This window comes from Schistocerca nitens, chromosome 8, assembly GCF_023898315.1.
Source record: "Schistocerca nitens isolate TAMUIC-IGC-003100 chromosome 8, iqSchNite1.1, whole genome shotgun sequence".
Classification (NCBI taxonomy): domain Eukaryota; kingdom Metazoa; phylum Arthropoda; class Insecta; order Orthoptera; family Acrididae; genus Schistocerca; species Schistocerca nitens.
The window spans coordinates 488,187,369-488,214,141 of NC_064621.1; the positions used below are offsets into that span (position 1 = coordinate 488,187,369).

The window sequence follows — 26,773 nt, forward strand, 5'->3', positions numbered from 1 at the left end:
AACTAAAAAAATCTTTATCATATACATGTAGAACAATTAAATTTACAAGAAAAACAGTTATGTGGGGAATCTCTCTCTTTCTCCCCCCTCTCTCTTTCTCTGTATCCCCGTCTCTTTTATTTTGTTTTCAGTGGAAAGTGAGGAAGGACGCAATATTCAGGGAAAGAATAGTAAACAATAACTACACCACCAAGACAACATACAGATACTATTTTATAAGAAGATATAAAAATTGAAATTGGTCATTTATATCTACCTGGCTTGTACACTGCCAACATACAGTGAAAAGTGAACATTATGTAGCCATGTGCAGTACATCATTGTCTGAAAACGTTGTTTTATACTAGCGAAAACTTTATAATTGTTTTTATTATGTGTGTTCACAATAATACTCAGCACAGTCACCCCATAATCACAAGGATCAGAGAAAGACAACAAGTGTCTCTGTCAGTCTTAATTCGCAGTGTCCCTGCTGTACTGAGGCACAGGTCTTTCCTGCTTTAATGGCACTGAAGAGGGAAACCTTTAGTAGGTGCATGTGCCAGACGTCAGTGAGCTCCTTGGCCTGACAGGAAGTTCCTGATGAGCCTGTTGACTTCCTCTGGGTTTTCCTGCTGCACGAAGTGTCCAGCCTCCTTGACGATGGCGGTGGGGACTCCTATCTGGTCCCTGGCGTGAGACAGGAACTCGAAGGAGAGCGCGAACTCCTTCTCGCCGAACAGGAAGAGTCCGGGGGGCAGCGGCTTGCCTCTCGGCGGTGACGGCTGGTGCCACGGCGCCTCCATAAAGGCCCGGTAGTAGTTGATGGGCGGCGTCAGCGCTCCTGAAAGTCACAGACAGTAACAGCACAGTACTGCACACAGCGTCACCGATAGGCGACGCTACGAGGATGACAAGTGTGTTCGAAGATAACTGGCCGAATCAAAAGCGATCCATACGTTCAGTGAATCCGTTAAGTAGTGGAAAATCTCATTAAAGTTGTGAATTTTAAAATTTTCCCGGCGAATTGACTGTTCAAACAAATTTCGGGCTTGCAGCCGGTCGTCGTTCAATACTTCGCACGATATTTCAACTGGGCACCTGTCAGTCATCTTCAGGTGAGCCGTCGCAGACTGGCGAAAACGTCCTCCGTTCCGCAATATACCTATAGCGTATTGTAACTATTCTGCGCATGCGTCGAAAACTTGATAGTTGAACCACACTGCCCGCCGGCAGCGCCCTCGCTGGTGGAATAGCGGAACTCAGTCGCCCTCTGCGTTGCTGTTTGCCACGGCCGTCGACGCACTCTGTCGCCTTCGATTTGAGCAAATCGTGGAGATGATGGGATTCTGTGCACTGTCCAGCTGGTAGCCGCTGTCACGGTTTAACAAATCTCCCGCCAGTCGTATTTCTACGGATTATTTAATAATGGAGTCCCAGAAAGACGTTGCTGTGGACAAAATCATTGTTTTCTCATACTCCCCAGTAGAAATACTATGTTCAGCAACAGCGGACTTGCTTGGCTGTAAAAGGCGGGTGTAACGTTGATGTTCAGTGCAGCGTTCTTTCACGGTGCCTGTGGTTTGAGCTATGTAAGCCATACCACATTGGCACGGTATCTTGTAAATTCCGGCCTTTCGTGGTAACAGATTGTCCTTAACTGATCCCAAAAGGTCCGCAATCTTCGATGGTGGGCGGAAAACCACTTTTACCTGAAATTTTCGGAGGATTCTTGCTATTTTAAACGAAGTGTTGCCAACGAAAGGAAGAAAAGCTTCTTAAATGGCTCAAATAGCTCTGAGCACTATGGGACTCAACTTCTGAGGTCATTAGTCCCCTAGAACTTAGAACTAGTTAAACCTAACTAACCTAAGGACATCACAAACATCCATGCCCGAGGCAGGATTCGAACCTGCGACCGTAGCGGTCTTGCGGTTCCAGACTGCAGCGCCTTTAACCGCACGGCCACTTCGGCCGGCAAAAGCTTCTTACTTTTAACTGTTAGTGCCCTGTTAATCTGCCGGATGGAATACCCATTTTCGCTGAATACTGTCTTTAGATGGGCGAGTTCTTCAGGTAAGCTATCTAGATCTGAGACAGTATTTCTACTGGACATTCAATGGAGTATGAGAAAACAATGATTTTGTCCACAGCAACGTCTTTCTGGGACTCAATTATTAAAGAATCCGTAGAAATACGACTGGCGGAAAATATGTTAAACCGTGACAGCGGCTACCAGCTGGACAATGCACGGAATCCCATCATCTCCACGATTTGCTCAAATCGAAGACGACAGAGTGCGTCGACGACCGTGGCAAACAGCAACGCAGAGGGCGACTGAGTTCCGCTATTCCACCAGCGAGGGCGCTGCCGGAGGGCAGTGTGCTTCAACTATCAAGTTTTCGACGCATGCGCAGAATAGTTGCAGTACGCTATATATTGCGGAACGGAGGACGTTATCGCCAGTGTGCGACGGCTCACCTGAAGAAGACTGGCAGGTGCCCAGTTGAAATATCGTGCGAAGTATTGAACGACGACCGGCTGCAAGCCCGAAATTTGTTTGAACACTTATTAAAGTTCCTGATTCAACGGTCGTACTAATGCAAAAATGACTGATATCCATGTGCTGGGGAACGGAGAAGGGAGAGGAACTTAAGAAACAAAGAAAGACACTCAGTACTGACCAAGCGACTAATCTTAGGAGACAGACTGTAGAAAGGCAAATCTACTTTGTACGAGGTTCGCCCAGGAAGTAATGCACCACATTTTTTTTCTTCAACAGTTCGTTATTGAACATAGTGAGAATTACACACACGAAAGAATGCTGTTTATCTACACACACTATTTTTAAATGTAATCTCCATGTCGATCGTTGTGGCCGAGCGGTTCTAGGCGCTTCAGTCCGGAACTGCGCTGCTGCTACGATCGCAGGTTCGAATCCTGCCTCGGGTATGGATGTGTGTGATGTCCTTAGGTTAGTTAGGTTTGTGTAGTTCTAAATCTAGGGGACTGATGACCTCAGATGTTAAGTCCCATAGTGCTTAGAGCCATTTGAACCATTTTTGTAATCTCCATCCCGTTCTACGGCCTTCATCCAGCTCAAAACAAGGGCGTGTATGCCCTGTCGGTGCCAATCTTCGTCCTGGTGGCGGAGCCAGTGCTTCGCCGTGTAAATCACCTCCTCATTGTCCTCAAAATGTCTTCCAGGAATGGAAAACTTTGAACATAGCTGCTAAGGTTCAGTGACCGTGTCAGAATTATATTAGAACAAATTAGCCCTCAGTGACAAATATTAAGTCAAAATTGACCAGGTTTCGACGCTGCTATGGGCTTCGTCTTCAGAATTAAACTAACTGCTCTAAAACATATTAGGTGTATAATACATTAATAAAATTAAAGTTTGTACTGACTGGAAAGAGATGCAGTACTTACAAGTCACATTTTAAAAAATCTAAGCCGGAAAGACGACGTCATGAATAGTTGTAAATAAGATGGCGAGCCGCTAAGGGCTGATCGTACTTGAGTGAACAAGGATTGCAACATGACTCTTGTAAATCATATAGACACCAGGTTCCTTTTACAGGGTTGAGTTCACAGTGGCACCGTAAAGGCACGCCATGAACAGAGGTTGTCCGATAACAAGGCCGACAGCTTGGTCACAATGTGCCCGATCTCCTCCGTCAGTTTTTGGCGGGATCAAGTTAGGATAGAATGTGTTCTATGTATGAAGTAGGTTAGGTTTTTACCGCCAAGGGTGGGAGGGGTACCAGGACGTCTCTGCGCTTAGACTCTTGTTGTAACCCTTGTTCACTCAAGTACGATCAGCCCTTAGCGACTCGACATCTTATTTACAACTATTCATGACGTCGCCTTTGCGGCTTAGATTTTTTTTAAATGTGACTTGTAAGTACTGCATCTCTTTGCAGTCAGTACAAACTTTAATTTTATTAATGTATTATATACCTGATAATGTTTCAGAACAGTTAGTTTAATTCTGAAGACGACGCTCATAGATGCGTCGAAACCTGGTCAATTTTGACTTAATATTTGTGACCGAGGGCTTATTTGTTCTAATATAATTCCAGGAATGGTATCCTTCAATGGCGTAAGCAGTGGTAGCCCGAAGGGGCTAGGTGAGGGCTGTAGGGTGGACGAGGTAACGGTGTCCAACCCTGTTTTGCGATGTGTTCAGCAGTCCTCAGGCTTGTGTGGGGACGAGCGTTATCGTGTTGCAGCAAAACATCTCCTGGGTTACTGTGGCGCCGAAGTCGCCAGAATCGCGTAATGAGTTTTGTTAATGTGTTGACATATGCTTCTGAATTAATGGTGCCGCATTTTGCCATCACATCAATGAGAATCACACCTTCACAGCCCCAGAACAACGTGATCATGGCCTTACCGGTGGAAGCAATTCCTTTGAATTGTTTCTTCTGTAGGGTCGACTGTCGTTTTGTTTCGGGCTCAAAATGGTAAACCCACGTTTATCACCCGTCACAATCTGGGACAAGAAGGCCTTCCTCTCAGCTTCAAAACTTTGCAACAAATCAAGACAAATGTTTTTTTTCTGTGCGATATGTGATTCACCGTTAGACACCGCGGGACCCATCTTGCACACACTTTTGAATATCCAAGAGTGCGGATAATTGTATCCACATTTCCTTTGCTGACTGAGAGATGCAGCGTCAACTGCCGAGTCTTAATGCGTCTGTCCCCGCGAATGACATCAGCTCGCTGCAATATGTCAGCTGTGGTCTCCCCGAACGCTGCAAATCGTGGTACGCCGAACCGCCTTCTGATGAAGCACCCACTGTAGGACCATGGTCATAATGCACTCAAAACTACAAAGAACACCGTTATGACCACGTCGGAGACTTGCAACGTATCGAGAGCATTTCGCAGGTGCCCAGCGAGTGACTGTACTTCTGTCGACAGCAGATGGTCCATAGACTTTGTAAAAGCGTTTGTGAATATTTCCCAAAGTTTCTTTCTCTGCAGTGAGAAATTCAATGACGGCACGTTGCTTGTAACACACATCACCTACAGACGCCATTTTGAAACTGTCCTGAAGCTACACTATCTGTCGGAATCGACAGAAACTTGGCGCGCTTACTCAGGGGACTTCAGATAATACATAAGTAACGTTTCGCATTCGTAGCATTGTTTACGGCTGGGGAAAAAAAGGCTGTGCGTTACTTTAAGGGCAACCTTCGTAGTACATGTTGATAGCTTTTGACAACGTTGACTGGAATACACTCTTTGAAATTATGAAGGTAGCATAGATAAAATACAAAGAGCGAAAAGTTATCTACAACTTTTACAGACATTTATTTATTTCTCAAGTCAAGACCTGCTGCCTGTTATTATAGAACAGGTCGTAAATTATACAGACACCAGGTTCCTATTACATGGTTGATTTCACAGTGGCACCGTAAAGTTCGTCAGACGCCATGAGCAGAGGTTGTCCGATAACTTCGGCCGACAGTTTGGTCACAGTGTGCCCGATCTCCTTCGTCAGTTTTTGGCGGGATCAAGTAGGTTAAGTTAGGATAGAATCTGTTCTATGTGTGGAGGAGGTTAGGTTTTAACTGCCAAGGGTGGGTGGGAGGGGTACCGGGACGCTTCTGCGCTTTGGGAAGAATACTGCAATGCTGTTTGCCATTAAAAAGACGCTGTATGCATTTGAATGAGCTATATCTGTCTCGAAAAGAACATGGCGAGTGCTTCACACAGTCCTCGGTTACTGGAATTAGCAGACAATATTTACGAATATACGAGAGGAAGGGAGAAAAGTTGTATTACACGCTCCATGTGATTCATGGTGACCTTGAAAAACAAGATTACAAACACTTCATGTAACAGAATCACTGCCTTACTGGCATACAAGCCCAGTAAGTAGTAATAATAATTTGTAAACAATACCCACATACCATAACTCAAAAAGATTCACTACAGTATCTTTAAACATAAGATACTCTAGCATTCTCATTTTAGCAAATTATTTTTTGAGGCTATAATTTACGCCTAAAATTTCCGGTAAAGGTTTTGCTTACTTGTGGCTTCCAATAAACCTACAATTTCAGTCCATAGATTCCGAACTGTATCTCCGTTATGATATTTTTGATTCTTTGGATGCCACAAACTCTTCTGTAACTAAGACTGTCAGTTTCTCACAGAGCATATTTCGTATCGTGTCGGCCGATATGACCTAAGGAAACAAACTGATGTGAATTTCAGCGATTGTCGTCCGAAGTCTGCACGTTCGGGCTATGAGGTCGCCTAAATTGTGACCGCACATGTACTGATTTGATATCGTCAGCCGTCTTCGCACTTTATCGGTCGTCAGCAGAATCCATCGATATCGGTGCCACTGTGAGCATTGCTTAAGAGGCGAAGTACAAAAAACGGAACAGTAATCGAGATGGGAGGAAGATAAGGTCGTAGCTACTCCCCAATTAAGCAAGCAGTAAAGGAAACCGAGGAGAAATTTGGAAAGGGAATTAAAGATTACGGAGACGAACTACAAACTTTGAAATTTGTCGATGGCACTGTAATTCTTTCAGAGACGGCAGGGGCTTGGAAGAGTAGCTGGAAGGAATCGATAGCGTCTTGAAAACATGAACATCAACAACGGCAACTCTAGGATAACGGATTGTAGTTGAAGTGATGATGAGGGAATTAGATTAGGAAATTAAACATTAAAAATAGTTGGTGAGTTCTGCTATTTAGGCAGCAAAATAAATGACTGCGCCAAAAATATAAAGCGTGTAAAACGCAGACTGGCAATCGCAAGAAAAGCATTTCTCAAAAACATAGCTACAGTCGCAGGTTCGAATCTTGCCTCGGGCATGGATGTGTGTGATGTCCTTAGGTTACTTAGGTTTAGTAGTTCTAAGTTCTAATAATTCTAAGTTCTAATAATTCCAATCCCGAAGAAAGCAGGTGTTGACAGATGTGAAAATTACCGAACTATCAGTTTAATAAGTCACAGCTGCAAAATACTAACGCGAATTCTTTACAGACGAATGGAAAAACTGGTAGATCACTTTGGACTCCGTAGAAATACTGGAACACGTGAGGCAATACTAACCCTACAACTTATCTTAGAAGAAAGATTAAGGAAAGGCAAACCTACGTTTCTAGCATTTTTAGACTTAGAGAAAGCTTTTGACGATGTTGATTGGAATACTCCCTTTCATATTCTGAAGGTGGCAGGGTTAAAATACAGGGAGCGAAAGGATATTTACAATTTGTACAGAAACCAGATGGCAGTTATAAGAGTCGAGGGGCACGAAAGGGAAGCAGTGGTTGGGAATGGAGTGAGACAGGATTGTAGCCTCTCCCCAATGTTATTCAATCTGTATACTGAGCAAGCAGTGAAGGAAGCAAAAGAAAAATTCTGAGTAGGAATAAAAACCCATGGAGAAGAAATAAAAACTTTGAGGTTCGCCGATGGCATTGTAATTCTGTCAGAGACAGCAAAGGACTTGGAAGAGCAGCTGAACGGAATGGACAGTGTCTTGAAAGGAGGATACAAGATGAACATCAACAAAAGCAAAACGAGGATAATGGAATGTAGTCGAATTAAGTCGGGTGATGCTGAGGGAATTAGATTAGGAAATGATACGCTTAAAGTAGTAATGGAGTTTTGCTATTTGCAGATTAGATGGGTAGATCACATAACTAATGAGGAGGTATTGAATAGAATTGGGGAGAAGAGGAGTTTGTGGCACAACTTGACTAGAAGAAGGGATCGCTTGGTAGGACATGTTCTGAGGCATCAGGGGATGACCAGTTTAGTATTCGAGGGCAGCGTGGAGGGTAAAAATCGTAGAGGGAGACCAAGAGATGAATACACTAAGCAGATTCAGAAGGATGTGGGTTGCAGTAGGTACTGGGAGATGAATAAGCTTGCACAGGATAGAGTAGCATGGAGAGCTGCATCAAACCAGTCTCAGGACTGAAGACCACAACAACACCAAGTTCTAGCGGACTGATGACCTCAGATGTTAAATGCCATAGTGCTCAGAGCCGTTTGAACCATTTTTTCAAAAAGATAAATTTGTTGACACTGAATATAAATTTAAATACAAGAATGTCTTTTCTGTAGGTGCTTGTATGGAGTCTAGCCTCGTACAGAAGTGAAACTAGGACGATAAACAGTGCAGAAGAGAAGAGAGTAGAAATTTACCAAATGTGGTGCTACAGGAGAGTGCTGACGGTTAGATAGGTAGATCGAAAATGACTGACAAGGGGGTACTGACTCAGAATGAATAAAAAAAGAAATTTATGGCACTAACAACTCCGTCCGAACAAACTCGGATGGCCCAACGGTACCGACTGAAGTGCCATTCTCAGCCGGTAGGCTCCGCTGGATGTAGATATGGAGTGGCACATGGTCAGCACATGGCTCATCCGCCCATTGTCAGTCAAGTAGATCCTCAATTGGCCTCGCAAGGGCTGAGTGCATCCCGCTAGCCAACAGCGGTAGGCAGATCCAGACGGTCACCAGTCCAAGTTCTAGCCTAGCCCGACATCGCTTAGCTTCTGTAATCTGACAGGAACGGGCGTTACTACTGCGTCAAGGCTGTTGAAAATTTATGGCGCTCATTGAATGAAAGCAGAGATTGGTTGGTAGGATACGTCTTGAGGTACCAAGGAATAATCAATTTGGTAATGACAGAAACGCGAGAGATAAAAACTGTAGACAGACATAAAGGCCTGAGTACAGAAAGGAGGCCCACATGGATGTAGGTTGTGACGGTTATGCAAAGAAGAAGACCCTCGTACAGAATAGACTCAAGGGGAGAGCTGCATCAATCCACTCTTCGAACTGAATAAAACAACATAATGATGCACAATAGAAAAGAAACGAGACCTGTAGTGATATCCATATCGAATATGTGGAAGACATAGGGCCCTTTTCTAGTCAACAGTTTGTCGTAGGTCACAATGGAACATACATCTACATTTTCGTCTGCATCTACACTCTGCAAACCACTGTGAAGTGCATGGCAGAGGGTACTTCCTATTGCATAGGTTTGATATTCGTCCAGTTCATGTATGGAGCGCACGAAGGATGACTGCTTAAAGACCAGTGTGCGCTGTGTATTTAGTACAGCGTGACCTTCGCAGTCCCTACGTAGAAGAGTGTAGTACATTATGAGATTCCTCACTGAACACTGGTTCTTGAAGGTTTCTAAGTAGGCTTAATCGGCATATCTGGGACCTACCGATTTACTTTTTCAAGCTTTTCCGCCATGTTCTTCCGTAACTCAAACAAACTTGTGATCATTTTTGATGCCCTTCTGTATGTACGTTCAATATCCCCTGTTAGCTGTATCTGACACAGGTTCCATAAAATTGATCAATATTCAAAGACGGGTATCACAGATGAGTTGTATGCAACCTTTTTCGCAGATTATTTTTCCGGTTTTCTACTACTGAAATGAAGTCTCCAACCTGCTTTACTTACGTCTGGTTCTTTGGCATTATTCCATTTAATAGTCCTACAACTCGTTATATCTGGTTGTTTCTACTGGTTTATTAATTCAAACTGTGACTCTCTGATGTTATATTAAAAGGATACTATGTTTTTGCATTTTGTGAGGTGCAAAATAATACATTTATTGAACATTTAAATCCAGTTGCCAGTCTTTGCACCAGTTTGAAGTATTATCAAGATCTGACTATGTGTGTAATTTTTCAGGCTGTACTTCATTATCGATAACTACATAAGCATCAAACCGTATGAGGTTACTACTTTAATTAACATACAATTTAAACAGCATTCATTTCATCACACTTCGATAGTGCACGCCTGAAGTCCTTTCTCCATCTGTTGATGAGTCTCCATCTCTTGATGAGTCTCCATAACATGCTGGCCCCTCTCTACCAACAAATCTTCAAATAAGAAACAGGGCGTTCCAATCTTTAAGTGGGGCATTAAGGCGAAACTGCATCCCTATCTCACTGCTTAGCAAACCTCGTGTTCCGTGATATACTCGGTTAATTCGAACATACGCCATTTCAGTATCGAATAAATCCAATAAATGATGCGCCAAACGAATATATATTTTAAATTAGAAAGCATCGTTAATGATATTTCGTGTTATTCTTGCCTCAGGGAATGACGTTGCTAGCAAATATCTTTTATAATTCCTTAGTTATGATGTCCCGAATTTTGACGTTAAGGACAGGTGTGGCGCAAAGAGATTTAATGATGTTGAATTGCGAGACTAACTGTCATACCTCTGATTTTCCATATATTTATCTGGTTTACCGTATCAATTACGTCCAGTTGAAAACAAAAATGAATCATCCAATGCAGTTATATGGGAAATGGGACCTGAAAAAATTCTTTTCTAAAGATTATGTATATTTTGTTGCACTGAATACAATTTTTGCTTTCAACGATTGCACGTATCACTTAAAAGGAAGAGATGTATGTGGTAGAAGCTTTTTGTGGTGCATTGAAATACGACAAACCTTGATGTTATGCGAATAAGAAATTGTGAATAAAAGTGTATTGAGGTTCTCAGAAAAAATAAAAGGGCGGAGAAAGCCGGGAAAGAAATCAGACTGGCAAGAAAAATAATTTGGGCCAAATAATTATGGATAGGGCATGTTTTATAGCGTGTATTTCAATATAATGTTATTTCATAAATTTTTCTTTAAATGCTTTTGTGCGCGAGTTAATTTTTACTTATTTAACGTGCCTTTTCTCATATTTTACTTATCAGAATTATATAAAATTTCAGATTAGTTCATGTTGCTGCCATATGTCATGCGGCGAAAGAGTTTTGTGAGATTTGACACCGCTAAGAGAAAAAGAAAAAAATTGAAGGTGAGCAGTATCTATTAAAAACGTGATTCTAAAATCATAAAATCAGAATTACTTGAAGAATATTGGTAACAATTTTGTTTAATTGCGTTATGTCTAGGAATTTTTCTGACTAAATCATAAGGGCCACCCTTCTCTTGTTAATTCCTTTTCACAGAAGGTACATACAGCAATTCAACGTTCAGAAGCTTAATATTTTGAACTGAATTGTTATTGTTAATTAAGTTCTTATCTTTGTAATATTTGAATGAAGTTCTACAAAAAGTTGTAAGAAAATTTGTGAGATAATTAATCGTAAATGTACTGGAACAGTCATGTTTAGAACTAGATAAATGCCCCCTTAAGTGGTACATTCATCACAGTGTATATTTGGCTTGTATTTCTACACACTCTTGCTAAATATATTTTGTTCCAAACAACCTATATATTTCATACCGCTTTAATTAACGTTTCTAGCGTTTTTTCGATGTTCGTTTTTTTGTAATTTGCAAATGGATGCATGTGACAACATAATGAAGTGCTTGCATTCATATATCAGGTTTTTGTTTTATTTAATCTCCTTCCCAGATTTTACTGATAAGGCGGGGCCACGCCGTTTGTATCACAGATTTACTTAACATTTTGTACACCTTTAGTAGGCAACCAAAACAACATAATGAGCAAGTAGTAAGGTGCAGTACTCGGGCAATTCTGAGAAAATCGCAAGAGAAGTTTTGCGCGTCTGTTGTGTAATGGATGTATCTGTGCCTGGGTGCCCGATGTCAGAGTTCATTGTGGGCAAGTGGTTAGCGTTCGAGCAACGTTAGGACGACAGTGTATGAGGGGACGGTTCGATCCCTGCTATACATTTTTTCATCACTGGTCTTATTATTTAGTTTATATGACATTTGAGAGGTGTTATATAATAAAAGAAACCACGTGTATTTCCATGAAGTTTTAGTGAATTTCATGTTATTTGACTACTATTTTTAATTATTAGAACAAACATACACTACTGGCATTAAAATTGCTACACCACGAAGATGACGTGCTACAGACGCGAAATTTAACCGACAGGAAGAAGATGTGATATGCAAATGATTAGCTTTTCAGAGCATTCACACAAGGTTGGCGCCCGTGGCGACACCTAAAACGTGCTGATATGAGGAAAGTTTCCAACCGATTTCTCATACACAAACAGCAGTTGCCGGTCGGAGTGTCCGAGCGGTTAAAGGCGCTACAGTCTGGAACCGCACGACCGCTACGGTCGCAGGTTCGAATCCTGCCTCGGGCATGGATGTGTGTGATGTCCTTAGGTTAGTTAGGTTTAAGTAGTTCTAAGTTCTAGGGGACTTATGACCACAGCAGTTGAGTCCCATAGTGCTCAGAGCCATTTGAACCATTTGAACAGCAGTTGACCAGCGTTGCCTGATGAAACGTTGTTGTGGTGCCTCGTGTAAGGAGGAGAAATGCGTACCATCACGTTTCCGACTTTGATAAAGGTCAGATTGTAGCCTATCGCGATTGCTGTTTATCGTATCGCGACATTGCTGCTCATGTTGGTCGAGATCCAATGACTGTTAGCAGAATATGGAATCGGTGGGTTCAGGAGGGTAATACGGAACGTCGTGCTGGAAACCAATGGTCTCGTATCACTAGCAGTCGAGATGACAAGCATTTTATCCGCATGGCTGTAACGGATCGTGCAGCGCCGTCTCCGTCCCTGAGTCAACAGATGGGGACGTTTGCAAGACAACAACCATCTGCACGAACAGTTCGATGACGTTTGCAGCAGCAGGGACTTTCAGCTGGAGAGCATGGCTGCGGTTACCCTTGACGCTGCATCACAGACAGGAACGCCTGCGATGGTGTACTCAACGACGAACCTGGGTGCACGAATGGCAAAACGTCATTTTTTTCGGATGAATCCAGGTTCTGTTTACAGCATCGTGATGGTCGCATCCGTGTTTGGCGACATCGCGGTGAACGCACATTGGAAGCGTTTATTCGTCATAGCCATACTGGCGTATCACCCGGCGTGATGGTATGGGGTGGCATTGGTTACACGTGTCGGTCACCTCTTGTTCGCATTGACGGCACTTTGAACAGTGGACGTTACATTTCAGATGTGTTACGACCCGTGGCTCTACCCTTCATTCGATCCCTGCGAAACCCTACATTTCAGCAGGATAATGCACGACCGCATGTGGCAGGTCCTGTACGAGCCTTCCGGTATACAGAAAATGTTCGACTGCTGCCCTGGCCAGCACATTCTCCAGATATCACCAATTGAAAACGTCCGGTCAGTGGTGGACGAGCAACTGGCTCGTCACAATACGCCAGTCACTACTCTTGATGAACTGTGGTATCGTGTTGAAGCTGCATGGCCAGCTGTACCTGTACCAGCTATCCAAGCTCTGTTTGATTCAATGCCCATGCGTGTCGAGGCCATTATGACGGCCAGAGGTGGTTGTTCTGGGTACTGATTTCTCAGGACCTATGCACCCAAATCGCGTGAAAATGTAATCACATGTCAGTTCTAGTATAACATATTTGTCCCATGAATACCCGTTTATCATCTGCATTTCTTCTTGGTGTAGGAATTTTAATTGCCAGTAGTGTATTTATAACTATCGAGAACTAAATGAAGCAACGCACAGAATTTTCCTGGAAATGTATGCCTGTCGTGATTTGCGAAGTCCCTTATACATGCCACCTGTTCGGATACCCGGAACTACTTTGCACCTCGACTCTGCGAGCTGCTGACAGGGAGGCAGGCCTCATTTGGCAGCCAACCTGCGTAGCGCTGAGATGCTGCTAATTTGGCAAGAACGAATGGCCTAGTTGCAAATTTTTTGATTATCAATGACTTTACACTTGTACTACATAAATGAAGGTTTGAGCGAGAATCGAACCGTCGCCTCATACACGTTCGTCTTAAGAGACTCGAACGCTATCCACCTTCCCTGCATTAATTCTAACGTCTGGCACATACGCCCAGATACATCCGTTACATAACATAAGCGTAAAACTTCTCTTACGATTTTCTTGGAACTGCCAGAGTAGTGCACCTTACTACTTCCACGTTATGTTGTTTTAATGGCCTACTAAAGGTGTACAAAGTTTTAAGTCAGTTGTGATCCAAACGTTGTGGCCTTCCCTTGAGAGACAATTCTGTTGCTGGGCCATTGCTGTACGGACCTTATGGTCATAGTTTGACTTCTTACACACCCCAAGAAACCCGAAAACCCAAATAAGAACGTCATTATAATTTAAAGAAGGGAACAGTGTTATCCTGACAGGTACGACAACTTTGACAATAATAGAACACCTTAAAGTTTTGATGAACACCAATGTCAATAATTACTGAGTATGCCATGATATAAAGGTAGAAAGAAAGAAAGGTTATTTTTAATTAGCTATCAAAAATCTCAGTAATAACTGCAAATCAGTACCACGAAAGTTAAGTCCAAAGTAATATGTCGGTCAAAGATAACATTTATTGTGAAAGAGAGTTGTAAACGCGGCGAAAAGGAAATTCAATGCGTCTACAATGGTCGATCATGGAAATGTTAGTCGCTTGCTATCTTGCTTGCTATCAAGTCGAGAGAGAGCACCGTCTGTTATACTACTACAAACGGAACGGTACGAGATTGTTTCTATTTAAAAAAAGTAATATTGTGTGGTAGAGATGTTCTCAGTTATTCTGACTTGAGAACTTGAACTGATCTTCTGATAGTGTACGATGAGTTAATGAACTTTAATTATTGGAGATATTATTGTTGGACTCCACCTTCATCAAAGTGAACAGCTACAACGAGGAATGGACATAGTATCGAAGACTTCAATACCTGATTAGCCTGGAGTAGGAAACAAATACGAACACACGAAGATAATACAAATACGCCGATTGTAAAAGTTGTCGTAATTGTCACGATCACCGAATTGAAAAAAATTGTAATTAATCTGATCCATCGGCGTGTGTGTGGTGTAATGATTATAAACTAATTGTTATGAAAGAACAATAAAATTGTTCGTCAGTAATGGAAATCTCACGTCTTGGCTCCATCAGTAATTGAACTGTGTGATAGTTGATGATCAAAATTAATTAACTGTGCGCATTTTAATTGAAAGAGTGACTTGGTGAACATTGAGCACTGAAAGGAATGTTTTGCCGAAATAATATCACGACGCACGAAAGCAAGATGGCATTATAGATTGTCTATGGATTTGCGTCGTGTCGCAGTGAATATTTCTGCCTAGCAACGAAACAACTACTGATACTGAACCGCAAATGTATTTTTCCTCGCTTCAGTGGTGTGAAACGACGCCGGTGATGAATGATTAACTCAATACTGCAATAACTAACTAATCGGACATAGCAAATCATCATAAAACCATAACAGACAATTAAAATCAGCAGTTCGCATCGCTAAGAAGACAGTGCGGACTTGCAAACGGACTTTAATACATTACGCGAGGAACAATTTTCTTTAGAGATTTTCAGGTGCTGTTCCACGTTATCCGACGGGGACATCCATCACTGCGCGTCGCGTCTCCATTCCACCGACCGAGCTATAGCAGTAGCGGCTCAACATCAACAGCGAAAACAAAAGGGGAGAGGGGACGTCACAGTTCCTATGAGCATTAAGGGGAAAAATGTAACAAGCATTAAAAATAAAATATTCTGTTACACACGGTGTGGAAACAATTCTAGCGGGCTCTTTTTCGATATGAGAGTTTTCTACGTATAGAGAATTGGCCATAACAGTGACCTTCAGTTAAACTACGAGAAATTAGCCAGTCCAAAACTATGATCTGAATCCAGCCCTGTATCTTTAGGAAGAGCCTCAACGATGTTCCTCAGCAGTATTAGATTACTTCGACCTTCTCGTCTGTGAGTAGCTGTTGCACCCTATGTCCATAATTATTTGCAGGATGTGCTACAGATGTTACTCTCAACAGCTACAAACCGTTTATAGAAAAGCTGCAAATACGGTTGAAGGTAGCTCCAAATACAAGTGTCTGTCCAAACTAAGTGGATAGTCATCAAAGAAAGAACACACTTTGATAGCGCCGGCAGTGAAACAGAAATTGCTAGATCCGTGTAGTGGTTAGTAGATACAAAGGGTGTTTCAGATAAAGTGTTTTTCTCTGTAATCTGCAATGTAGCAAGTGAAAGAAATATTTATTTAAATAGGTAAAAGAAATGTTACTTTTTCTGGAGAGTTATGAACACGGTTATTTAATTACGTTCTAGAGAGATACAGCACGAGTTATAATTTTTTTAAACAGAACATATTTTTTTCAATCACGTAACTGATGTGTTCAAGCCAACTACGTAAAAAAAAAAAAAATGGTTCAAATGGCTCTGAGTACTATGGGACTTAACAGCTGAGGTCATCATTCCCCTAGAACTTAGAACTTCTTAAACCTAACTAACCTAAGGACATCACACACATCCATGCCCGAGGCAGCATTCGAACCTGCGACCGTAGCGGTCACGCGGTTCCTGACTGTAGCGCCTAGAACCGATCGGCCACTCTGGCCGGCCAACTACGTAAAAATCAGTTTTAGTTTGAGACCTAGAAACATTTAAACGTCGCAACAAAGATGTTTTTCGCTTCGTGACAACTTCAGAACTCGTCCGTAGGTTGCTTAGAAGGTGCACTAAATTGTGTATACACGAAAATGGGTTTGAACACCAAACTTAAATGAACAAACCGCCACAACATCCACCTGATCAGCGCCAATTAGAGCGTGTTGCATCTGCCCCTATAACTTTCAACGCTTCTAGCTTAGTAACTGAAAGAGATAAAATTTTGAAATAAATTGATTTGTACATATTTATTTTAAATAAATGGACTATGTTATAGAAAAAATAACATTTTATATAAAAAATTATAGCTCGTTGCTGTAGCTCTTAGGAAAATAACCAAGTAAACTATGTTCTCAACTCCGCAGAAATTTTCTTTCATTTACCTGTCTAAAAATACATTCCTCTCCCCCATTATTCTGTTAGTCAGAGAGCAAAATCCCTTACCAGAAACTCCCTGTATATTGGGTGCCGTTTACGTAAAGCAGACCATCATTCTGTAACAATTCCAATAACCCTTGGAAATTTTAACAAAGAGCTAAGCGTAGAAATAAATAAAAGTTAAATCCAACTTGTTCACTTATTACTACAATCTGATTACTTTTAAAGTGCTTGGTCATGAACCAGTATATTGAAATGACGTTTATAATAACTAAAACTAATAATTACGTAACGTAAAAAACAATTGTCTTCAGCCTACAAAATTCCAAGTAATTTTAGAAGCGAAATGACAAATATGTCAAGTTACCTGGCTTTCCAAAAGTATATTTATATGCTTCAATTTCTTCTTTTTTTATTGGAACCTTCCCGTACATGCGAAAAATCATATCAAACATGCCGAAGTCATCCAGGCGTAGAGCTAATTCAGGAAGAAACGGCAGTTGATAGAAAAACACATACCTGTAACGAAAGGAGTCTTTGCTATAGTAAAATCTCTTGTCATTTAATGATTTTTCTGATGTTTTACATTAAGTTAAACCATTAAGACTGACACCTACCAAGATTTTAAGAACTGATCCTTGTCCGAAAATACCATATTCGACCAAGCATCTGGGAACGGAGCGTCGAGGATGATGTAGTTGTTCAGCATGTGGTAGTATTTAAACACAAAAGCCCAGCCAACCACGCCTCCCCAGTCGTGTGCGACGAGGGTGAACTTTTCTCGCCCTGAAACAAAGCCACAATTACATCAGTACTGGCCGAAGTACCTTTGCCTCCGAACGTGGTACATCCCACTGTGAGCTTCACGCTGCACGCGACTAGCTAGCAGAAAACTAACTGGCATCTTACCTTGCTGACGCACAGTTTGTGCTGAAACCGACCATTGGCATGACGCAGAAACCGCGAGAGGTATCCCAGGCCTTAGCAATCTCAACACGCATGGCAGACGAGTGGGCGTCAACTCACCATCAGGTCTTAAACATTCAGATTTCCCCGAGTCGACTAAGGCCAAAGTCGGAATGTTTCTCTTGATGGTCAGGGCATGACTGATATCCTGTTTTTCTGTCATCAATGTTCTGACTGGTTTTAGTCGGCTCCCCAACAGTTCCTCTTGTGTCACTGGTCAATCCGAAATAGAGCTCGTTTTATACCAACCCAGTCGTCTATGAGACATTGTTACATTATCTTCCTTGTTTCTTGCCTGGAGCCAAGAATCTCTATCTGGATGTGAAACTACGACTATTTCGTAACTTACATAAAGTAGAAACTAAATTTTGAAATATTTTCCATTTATCAATTCAACCTGATCAGATTAGGACCTTCGGAACTTCTCTTACACTGAAGCAGGGTTATTCACATAGAGTACTTACACACCACGGTTACTAAAGAAATGACAGTAATGTTAATGAACAGCAGTAAGATGAAATTAACAGAACAAAAGTGACTGCAGTAGAAGCAGAAAAAACCACATTCGTCACGCCTGTCTTTAGCTCAGAAAGGGGCGAATAGTGCTGCTCCCAATAACGTTCGTTATTTACTCGATAGTATTAAATGACTGACTGATAGCAAAGCTAAATTTAAAAGCAATTCCTTCTAGACAATTCCTATTCCACTGATGAATTTTTATACAGAACTTGTTTCCAGGGCCTTTCTTGACTCTGCAGCAGGGAGTGCGTTGCCTTGAACGCTTGAATTGTGTGCCGGATTGGGACTCGATCCCGGAACCTATGTTTTCGCGGGCAAATTCTCTACTTGCTGAGGTACTATTCACGAAGTTTACAAAGTAGAGGGTCTGGCGGAAGTAAGACTATGGAGGCGGGTTGTGCCTGGATAGCTCATCCCCAGTAACTCCGCACCCTCCCCCCCCCCTCCCCTGAAAAATGTGTTACGGACAGAATTAATACTAAAGAGGTAATAAATTAAAACCTCACGCCTAATACTACACGAACAGCGAAAATCTAAGCGTTAAACCTCGTTTTCCTTTCGTCATTTTGCTGAGGCATATACTTTGTGGTTTACACTAGCACTACGTATACAAAGCGCAAACAGGTTGCTTGTCGTAATATACACTTGATTAGAAAGCTCTGATCGTGAATGACAAAATTCGATCTTGCCGCCAGAATGAAATTGTCTGTACTTGTATTATTTATCAAAGTACATAGGATTTCGAGTACAAAACACGCTTGGGACTACCGTCATATCTTAATGGTTCTGTAGCAATTAAAAGATATTCGCTGATTATGGGTACTACTGATAATCAAAGTACGTATATGATTTTTCTACAACATTACAAAACAAACAAGGTGCTACTGCGGATCCAGCTTACAGTTTAAAGTGCACTTGAGGGATTTGAATAGTTCGTTTCTGTCATTTTCTCCTGATAATGCTCCGTCTACGCTGACTGTATTATTTGCCAAAAAATTTGGCTGATTCTGAGATTAAGGTCATCTGTACATATAACGACCCTCCATGCTAGAGAATAAAATTTATTTTGCAGTACAAAACATATGTTGTCTTCTGCTGATAATGCTATGTCTGGGTCGTTCATATCATTTGTCAACAAACTGGTCTTAGCTTGGCTAAAAAACAGATATTAAAGCCATCCATACATTATAACAGGTGCAGCAAGTCGCTTCATGCATCGCTATGTTACAGGAAAAGTGTCACAAACTACTCAACAATTCACATTCAAGTGCTTGGTATAGGGTTCACAGATGTCTCTCGACCATTCCACTCTTGATCAATTCACAACTCAACAATTCACATTCAAGTGCTTGGTATAGGGTTCACAGATGTCTCTCGAACATTCCACTCTTGAACAGCATGTGGGGAGGAAATGAACAAGTTAATCTCTGTGTGAGATCTGATTTCTCTTATTCTATTAAGGTGGCCATTTCTCCCAGTGTATGAGGGAGTAAAATATTTCTATACACAGCCGTAAGTCTCATGGTAAGCTGTAATCACGTATGCACACTAAGACCAAAGAACACATTATAATAACTGAATCTGATCTTTTTTTATTCCACCATCCCGACACAAATTAGGCAAGTCATTGGCATGAATCACTTAGAACTGAAGTGATATTTTACAGTTAATACTGATTGCACTAGCATTTAAGAGAACGGATCACTTCTATTTTTGCCGGCCGCTGGTGGCCGAGCGGTTCTGGCGCTACAGACTGGAACCGCGTGACCGCTACGGTCGCAGGTTCGAATCCTGCCTCGGGCATGGATGTGTGTGTTGTCCTTAGGTTAGTTAGGTTTAAGTAGTTCCAAGTTCTAGGGGACTTATGACCTCAGCAGTTGAGTCCCATAGTGCTCAGAGCCATTTTTGAACTTCTATTTTTAAACACATTGCGTTATATTTATTTAAGTTCAGGGTCAACTGAAAGTCCTTCACCGTCTGATATAATCTTGCAGTGTTATTTACTGCAGACATTAACAACGCTATAACAACCCTTTGACACAAAATTGGGGCTACGTCTACCGATTTCATCCAGTTTTATTTCGCCATGATGTATAGGGAGCTCAAGCATGAATTAGACATGTACACTTGCAGTTTTAAACAAGACAGAAGTTCGTCTTAATTCGACTAAAACTGACATCATCATTGTAGAACCCCCCCACACTAGGATAAAAAAAGTGTATATCTTGCAGTATAAAACTTTGTCGTCTTCTGCTAACAATGCTACTTCGAATTTGCCTGCATTTTTTTTCAAACGCCCGTTTTAGCTCGCCTAAAAACCGAGAGGTAAGTGTACAAATGTAATTTAGGTGTACTGCACATGAAATATGTCGAAATCCGTAGGTTATTAATAAAATTACACGTGAAAATTGTTAAAACCAATTCATCAAGTCATCCTACTGTATTTCTGTTTTGCTTGCCTTAGGTACGTGCTTATACACAATAAGACAAATTACAACTGTCTACAGCAGAAGAGAAAATGGTAGATAAAGTGACTAGTTTTATCGTATAGTTCAGCCAGAGTAAAAATGAGTGTATTAAAGAGCAAAATCCTTCTCTGCCATCCCTGATTGCTCCTAAAGTAGCTCTGCACTGTGCTGTCACCTTACAGGAAAATGTACTAATTGGTACTGGTCCGTGGATGTGACACTAATTGTAAGCAATGTATAATTATTACTATACAGTCGACAATTGACGTGAGGATGTAGTCTTAATGGGACTAATTAAATCTGTGCTACACATCTAAGCCTAGTGGAACTGTTTTAATTGGCAACTCTGCAGCTCAGTATTACTTACTGACGTCATGTTTTGTAGTACCCGATTCTTTAATATTAGGTGTGCTGAATAAATATGAACTTCACGAGAATTACGCTTGAGTGTAATCAAAGCCATAACCTCCCTGATTACATGCAGTGCGCGACGACGATGCCATCAATAACAAGAACGTTAATTGTTCGTCATTTGTTTATGATACCGCATGTGCTGGCTGTCAGAATGCTGCACAATGAAGCGTCTCCACCATCTAGAGTTAAGCCGGGCGTTGTCAGACGATGTGTAGCTGTAGCGCTTAGCACAGGCGACTGCAGCACAGTGCGAGGGATGATGATGATGATGATGATGTTTCGGATTGTGGGGCGCTCAACTGCGTGGTTATCAGCGCCCGTACAAATTCCCAACATTTACGCAGTCCAATCACGCCACTTTCATGAATGATGATGAAACGATGAGGACAACACGAACACCCAGTCATCTCGAGGCTGGTGAAAATGCCTGACCCGCCGGGAATCGAACCCGGGACCCTGTGCTCGGGAACACAGTGTGAGGGAAGGCGCAGCCATCGCAGCGGCAGGCATGATGCGTGGTGCAGCATTTAACAACCTTCCTACTATTCCTGGCAGTGTAGAACTACAGGGTGATTCAAAAAGAATACCACAACTTTAAAAATGTGTATTTAATGAAAGAAACATAATATAACCTTCTGTTATACATCATTACAAAGAGTATTTAAAAAGGTTTTTTTTTTCACTCAAAAACAAGTTCAGAGATGTTCAATATGGCCCCCTCCAGACACACGAGCAATATCAACCCGATACTCCAACTCGTTCCACACTCTCTGTAGCATATCAGGCGTAACAGTTTGGATAGCTGCTGTTATTTCTCGTTTCAAATCATCAATGGTGGCTGGGAGAGGTGGCCGAAACACCATATCCTTAACATACCCCCATAAGAAAAAATCGCAGGGGGTAAGATCAGGGCTTCTTGGAGGCCAGTGATGAAGTGCTCTGTCACGGGCTGCCTGGCGGCTGATCCATCGCCTCGGGTAGTTGACGTTCAGGTAGTTACGGACAGATAAGTGCCAATGTGGTGGCGCTCCATCCTGCTGAAATATGAATTGTTGTGCTTCTTGTTCGAGCTGAGGGAACAGCCAATTCTCTAACATCTCCAGATACTGTAGTCCAGTTACAGTAGCACCTTCGAAGAAAAAGGGACCAAAAACTTTATTGGCTGAAATGGCACAGAAAACGTTCACCTTAGGCGAGTCACGTTCATACTGAGTTGTTTCCCGCGGATTCTCAGTGCCCCATATACAGACATTGTGACGGTTGACTTTCCCGTTAGTGTGAAAAGTTGATTCATCACTAAACACAATCTTTGAAACGAAAGATTCATCTGTTTCCATTTGAGCAAGGATAAAATCACAGAAATCGATTCTTTTAATCTTATCAGCTGCAGACAGTGCTTGAACCAATTTCAGACGATAAGGTTTCATAACTAACCTTTTTCGTAGGACTCTCCATACAGTTGATTGTGGAATTTGCAGCTCTCTGCTAGCTCTGCGAGTCGATTTTCCTGGGCTGCGAACAAATGCTTGCTGGATGCGTGCTACATTTTCATCACTCGTTCTCGGCCGTCCAGAACTTTTCCCTTTGCACAAACACCCATTCTCTGTAAACTGTTTATACCAACGTTTAATACACCACCTATCAGGAGGTTTAACACCATACTTTGTTCGAAATGCACGCTGAACAACTGTCGTCGATTCACTTCTGCCGTACTCAATAACACAATTAGCTTTCTGTTGAGCGGCCGCCATCTTAGCATCAACTGACGCTGACGCCTAGTCAACAGCGCCTCAAGCGAACAAATGTACAACTAAATGAAACTTTATAGCTCCCTTAATTCGCCGACAGATAGTGCTTAGCTCTGCCTTTTGTCGTTGCAGAGTTTCAAATTCCTAAAGTTGTGGTATTCTTTTTGAATCACCCTGTATATTCCATTCATTCCAGAAGTCACATTATGCACTCTTCAGTTACGTGGGACAGCATTTCCAACGTCTGCTGCTTTTGGTACATAAATGGATGTGACCATTCTTGCACATGGAGAAAAATGTACAGTATTATCCTTCTTGTATGTGGCACTGTTATGATCAACTGGGAGTGTGGAGAGAAGGTCTGAAGTCATTTCTTGTACTCCCTACGCATCTAGGCAGAAGTTTGGCGGGCGTCTCGCTGTAGAGTCAGGTCTGGTAGCATATGGCACACTGTTACTGCAAAAGTCTGGGGAAAACTGTCACAGCAGACATCTTTGCATGGGGTCAGGCTGGCAGACATGTAAGGATATTATCGCGGCAGCTGTCTGAGGGAGAATGTCGTGGATAAGGAGGCTGGCGGCAGACCGCAATTGGGTTCTAACCTCGTAAGACATGGACACAACATCTGCAATCTACAGCAGTCGGTGCGATCTCACAAGATCATTGTAATAACGTAATTGTAAGAACTCTTTCCATGTCTTGTGCGACCTGGAGCATATTTATAACTTGCTGACGATTAAGTGCTGCTACATACATGCCCTTAAAAGTGTTATTTGTTAGATGGCATTAAAATGTTCTTAAATGCTTGAATTACTATACCAAGCAACATGCTACTGTTCAAAACACGTCAAAGAAGCTATCTCACAATTTTAAGCTCGGATTTTTCGAAAAATTTGCATGTATTTTTACACTGGACTATCTCCACTGAAACATTATACAGTCATGTGTTGGTGGATCTATACACAAATCATGAAGATAGCCATCTTGGATTGTGAAGTCATAAAGTTCGCCATCTTGGGTTTCATCTTGCTGATCCTCTGAACTTCTACCATCCATGGATTTATATGTTGGGGCAATCTGGCAACCATGCAGCCAAGCCTCGTATCCACAACCAACAGGGTCTTTTTTTCTTTTTAGTAATCACACTTCTTACTAATCTGATGCGGACCATCACGAATTCTTCTCGTGTAGCAACCGCTATGTCTCAGTGTAGCGCCGTGCGGAGTGGATGTGTGGTTGGAGGCGCCATGTGACGGATTGCGCGGCCCCTCCCGCCGGAGGTTCGAGTCCTCCCTGGGGCATGGGTGTGTGTGTCGTTCTTAGCATAAGTCAGTTTAAGTTAGTTTAAGTAGTGTGTAAGTCTAGGGACTGATGATCTCAGCAGTTTGGTCTCTTAGGAATTCACACATTTGAACATTCAGTGTAGCACTTACAACCTAAGTCCTCAATTATTTGAGGGATGCATTCCAATTTCTGTCTTCCTCTACAGTTTTATGGTTCAAATGGCTCTGAGCACTGGTCATCAGTCCCCTAGAACTTAGAACTACTTAAACCTAACTAACCTAAGGACATCACACACATCCATGCCCGAGGCAGGATTCGAACCTGCAACAGTAACGGTCGCGCGGTTCCAGACTAAAGCGCCTAGAACCGCTCGGCCACACCGGCCGAATTACAGTTTTATGCTCTACAACTCTCTCTAGTACAATGGAAATTATTCTATGTTGTCTTAACAGATGTCTTATCATCTGTCCCTTCTTCTTGTCAGTGTTTTCCAAAACACTACTTTCCTCCCCGGTTCTGTGGAGAACATCCTTATTCCTTCCCCTTTCAGTGTACCTAATTTTCAACATTCGTCTGAAGCACCATATCTCAAATACTTTGATCCTCTAGTGTTCCAGTTTTCCTATAGTCCATGTTTTACTACTATACAATACTGTGTTCCAAACGTACATTCCCAGCAATTTTTTCCTCAAATTAAGATCTTGCCCAGGAATGCCCTTTTGCCCGTGCTAGTCTGCTTTTTACGTCCTCCTTTCTGCGTCCATCATCGGTTATTTTACAGCTTAGGTGGCAGAAGTGCTTAACTTTGTCTTATTCAAGATCCCCAATTCTGATGTCAAATTTTGCACTGTTAAGATCTGAACTATTTCTCATTATTTTCGTCTTTCTTTGATATACTCCCAGTCCATATTCTGTACACTTTAGACTGTTCGCTCCCGTCAACAAGCCCTGTAATCCTTCATTACTTTCACTGAGGATAGCAACGTCATCAGTGAATCTATTCATTGATATCCTTCCATCTTGAACTTTAATCCCACTCTTGAATCTTTCTTCTGTTCCCATATTTCGTACATCGATGTATGAGTGTACAGTGAAAGCGAAAGAATACATCCCTGTCTTACACGCTTTTTAATCCGGGCACTTCGTTTTTGGTCTTCTTCTCTTACTTTCCCCTTTGGTTCTTGTATGTGCTGTATATTATTCGTCGTTTCCTGTATCTTACCCCCACTTTTCTCAGAATTTCGATCATCTTGCATAATTTTACATTTTCGAACGCGTTTTCCAGGTCGACAAGTCTTAAGAACGTGCCTGATTTTTCCTTAGTGTTCTTCGATTATTAACCGCAACATCAGAACTGTCTCTCTGATGTCTTTGCTAAAGGCAAACTAATCATGATCTAACAGATTCTCAGTTTTCTGTTCGATTCTCTTGTATATTATTCTTGTCAGCGACTTGTATGCATGAGATGTTAAGCTGATTGTGGGATAATACTCGCACTTGTCGGCTCTTGTTATCTTCATAATTGTGTGGATGATGTTTTTCCGGAAGTCTCATAGTACATAGCCAGTTTCATACATGTTACACACCAGCGTGAATGGTCATTTTGTTGACACTTCACTCAATGATTTTAGAAACCCCGGTGGAATATTATCTATCCTTTGTACCTAATTTGATATTAAGTCGATCAAAGCTCTTTTAAATACTGACCCTAATACCGTATCCCTTGTCTCTCCCTGTCGGCTCATGTTTCTTCTTCTATCGCTTCTTCAGACAAGCCCTCCCCTACGTAGAGGCCTTCAGTGTGCCCTTTCGAGCTATTCGCCCTCTCCTCTGCATTTAACAGTGGAGTTACCACTGCGCTGTTAATGTTACCACCCCTGGTTATAATTTCACCAAAGGTTTTTTGACATTTCTGTATGCAGGGTCAGTCCTTTCAACAATCATTTGTCTTTCGTTTTCCATTCAGCCATTTCGTCTTAGCTTTCCTGCACTTCTTATTTACTTGATTCCTAAGGGACATGTATATCTGTATTCCTGAATTTTTCTGTAGTTGTACTTCTTTCTTTCGTCAATCACTTCTTCTGTTACCAATGGTTTCATTGCAGATAACTTCCTTGTACATATGTTTTTATTTCCAGCTTTTGTGACTGTCTTTTTGCAGATGTCCATTCCTTTGCAACTGAACAGCCTACTTAGTTTTTCATTATTGGGGTGTGTAGAGTCTCTGAGAAATTCATGTGTATCGCTTCATTCCTTAGTACTTCCGTATCCCACTTCTTTGCGCATTAATTATTCCTGAATGATTTTTTAAACAACAGCCTACTCTTTATCATTACTAAATTGTTATAAGAATCTATATCTGCTACCATGTAATCTTAAAATACAAAATCTGAATTTGGAATCACTGCATGATCATAACGTAATCTAACTGGATGAAACCTAACGGGTACCCCGTCACGTATCTCCCGGCCTTTTCCAAGTATATCTCCTCCTCTTGCGATTCTTGAACAGAGTATTCGCTGTTACTACTTGAAATTTGTCGTAGAACTCAATTAGTCTTTCTTCTCTCTTATTTCTACTGTGAAGCCCACATTCTCCC

The 26,773-nt window shown here is 41.8% G+C and overlaps 1 protein-coding gene across 1 annotated transcript in view; it reads right to left on the reverse strand.

Moving 5' to 3' along the window:
• Positions 1 to 226: 226 nt before the first annotated feature.
• Positions 227 to 26,773, reverse strand: part of LOC126199168 (epoxide hydrolase 4-like) — a 61,215-nt gene continuing 34,668 nt past the window's right edge. The window contains exons 4-6 of the mRNA XM_049935928.1: positions 17,393 to 17,561; positions 17,143 to 17,294; positions 227 to 823 (exon numbers count right to left, since the gene is read on the reverse strand). Of these exons, the coding sequence (XP_049791885.1) occupies positions 549 to 823; positions 17,143 to 17,294; positions 17,393 to 17,561 (596 nt within the window). The 3' untranslated portion in view covers positions 227 to 548. The remainder of the gene's footprint in view (positions 824 to 17,142; positions 17,295 to 17,392; positions 17,562 to 26,773) is intronic.